Here is a 2681-nt window from a genome sequence, read left to right as displayed (position 1 = left end):
TTGAGACCCATTAAGCCTTTATGTGTGGTTCACAAGTGACTTCTTCCATCCACCCTTAACAGAACCAAATCATAGAATCACAGAAAGCCTGGGTTTGGAAGGGACCTGTGGAAGTCATCTGGTCCAACCTCCTCGCTCAAGCAGGGTCACCTAGAACAGGGTGCCCAGGAACCAGGACTGTGTCCAGATGACTTTTGGATGTCTCCAAAGATGGAAACACTATGGGCAACCTGTGCCAGTGCTTAGTCACCCTTACAGTTAAAAAAGCATTTCCTGATGTTCAGAGGAAACCTCCTGTGTTTTGGTTTGTGCCCGTTGTCTCATGTCCTGTCACTGGCACCACTGAAAAGAGACTGGCTTCATCTTGGGGAGAGGCGGCGGGGTCATGGCGGCCGCCGTGGGGATGGCCGCGCTGTGCCGGCGCCTCACGGCCGCGCTGCGGCTGTCGGGAGCGCGGCCGGGCCCGACGGCTGCCGGGCTCCCCGGATTGACACTGAATCCACTCCACAAGAACCTGGTGAAAGTTGAGCCCGTCCATCAGCTGAAGTTTCTGCACACTTCTCTGTCTCGGAGAGGTCTGGAGGAGTTTTTTGATGATCCAAAAAACTGGGGAGAAAAAACTGTGAAGTCTGGGGATGCGTGGAATATAAAGCAGCTAAGGGCCAAGAGTAGTGAAGACCTGCACAAACTTTGGTATGTCCTACTGAAGGAAAAAAACATGCTTTTAACTTTAGAGCAAGAATCAAAACGACAACTCAAGCCTATGCCAAGTCCAGAGAGATTAGAAAAGGTAGAAAAATCGATGAAAAATATAGACTTGGTTGTCAAAGAAAGAGAAATTGCTTTGAGGCTTTTACAAACGGGCCATGAAAAACCAGTACCTGGCGAGTGGAGACATGACTTCTTAGGACGCACCTACTGGTACACTTACAAGGAATGGCCAATACCATGGTACTTGAACAAAAAACACAAAAAGAGGAGATTCTATTACTTACGTCATGTGAATCACTTCATCAGACTCAGACTTGAAAAATTTTTACGTAGAAAAGCAAGAAAGCAAAACCTAGAGAGGACGAGGCGGAAGGTCTTGGAAAGGAAGTTCCCTCACCTTGCTGCAAAATCCCAGAGCCAGCAGTAACATGCTGGAAGAGAACTGCAAGCAATTGGTCGAGTATCTTTGTGACTGAAACATGAAACGAGTTCTGAAAGCACCAAACAACTCAACTGAGCAGTCCTGAGGCTCCATCTTTTTTTATTTTTTAATCCCATATTTGACCTAAATTAAAATTCTGATCTGGAATTGAAAAAAAATTTTTTTCTCCCTTATGAGGAAAGGCTGAGGGAGCTGGGTCTCTTTAGCTTGGAGAAGAGGAGACTGAGGGGTGACCTCATTAATGTTTATAAATATATAAAGGGTGGGTGTCACGAGGATGGAGCCAGGCTCTTCTCGGTGACAACCAACAGTAAGACAAGGGGTAATGGGTTCAAGCTGGAACACAAGAGGTTCCACTTAAATGTGAGAAGAAACTTCTTCTCAGTGAGGGTGACAGAACACTGGAACAGGCTGCCCAGGGGGGTTGTGGATTCTCCTTCTCTGGAGACATTCAAAACCCGCCTGGACGCCTTCCTGTGTAACCTCACCTAGGGGTTCCTGCTCTGGCAGGGGGATTGGACTAGATGATCTTTCGAGGTCCCTTCCAATCCCTAACATTCTGTGATTCTGTGATTCTGTGATCTTCTTTGCACCCCACATTCAGGTATTTCTGTCCATTGATAAGATTCCCCCTTGCACCTTTTCTTTTCTAAGCTGAACAGGGATGTTTCGTGGTACACATTTGAAAGTAAGGCAATGCCTATGGCATTAAATAAGCCAGAGCCAAGGAAATAGTTTTGACCATTACACTATGATCACATGCACTGTTTAGCTGTTAACATGGTTCATGACTTTCTTATGGCTTACTAGGTCGTCCAGACAATGCCTGGGCGAGATTTCAGACACATTGCATCGAGGACTATACCCAAAAGGCAGGATGGATAAGACTAAACCAGGTTTGGCTCATTTCCCTCTCTGCGGTCCCCCAGATCTGTGACAGGAGGCATCCCTCATGCTCTACTCTAGAGCCATTTCACATACCTTCAGTCTTATATTGTGAAAATGCCTCTTCAGTTGTAGGGACCTATATAATGTACAGAAACTCAACATCCCTCCCCATCTGGTTAGTATTACAGGACAGGGATGGAGACTTATAGGACCAGCCAGCTAGATAGGGAACACAGAAAATAAAAGCCTCTCAAGTGGAAACACAGGGCCATCCTTGCTACCTTACATTTCAGAAAGTCAACCTTACAAAAATATCATGCTGGATAGAGGACATCACCAATAATGTAGAAAGGCGTGTTCAACTGGAGAAAAGGAAGCATGTTAAGCTTTCCACAGCACAGAAGACTGTACTGATGACAGGAATGCTGTTTTCATATGTGGAGTGACAGAAAAAGTCTCAGAGGTCCTTGTTGCTCTTTAGAGTCTCAAAACCAGTGTTGATTAAAAAAATAGCTGTTCTGAGTGACACACCATTGATGAAAACAACACATGGAAAGCTCATCTCTCACTTCTGTCACAACAGATGTTGCCTCCTTTATGATGTGGAAAGGGGTGCTGCAGCACTTATGAACAAAGAAAG

At 45.7% G+C, this 2681-nt stretch overlaps 1 protein-coding gene across 1 annotated transcript; it reads left to right on the top strand.

Moving 5' to 3' along the window:
- The first annotated feature begins 383 nt into the window (after positions 1–383).
- LOC135988477 (large ribosomal subunit protein uL29m-like) lies at positions 384–1294 on the top strand. Its single transcript, XM_065634471.1, has one exon. The coding sequence runs from the start codon at positions 386–388 to the stop codon at positions 1136–1138; it is 753 nt and encodes a 250-aa protein (XP_065490543.1). The 5' UTR covers positions 384–385; the 3' UTR covers positions 1139–1294.
- Positions 1295–2681: the final 1387 nt, after the last annotated feature.

The sequence above is a fragment of the Caloenas nicobarica genome, chromosome 4 (assembly GCF_036013445.1).
Source record: "Caloenas nicobarica isolate bCalNic1 chromosome 4, bCalNic1.hap1, whole genome shotgun sequence".
Lineage (NCBI taxonomy): Eukaryota > Metazoa > Chordata > Aves > Columbiformes > Columbidae > Caloenas > Caloenas nicobarica.
Note: the sequence above shows the minus strand (reverse complement) of the source record. Positions and strands in the feature narration are given on the sequence as shown.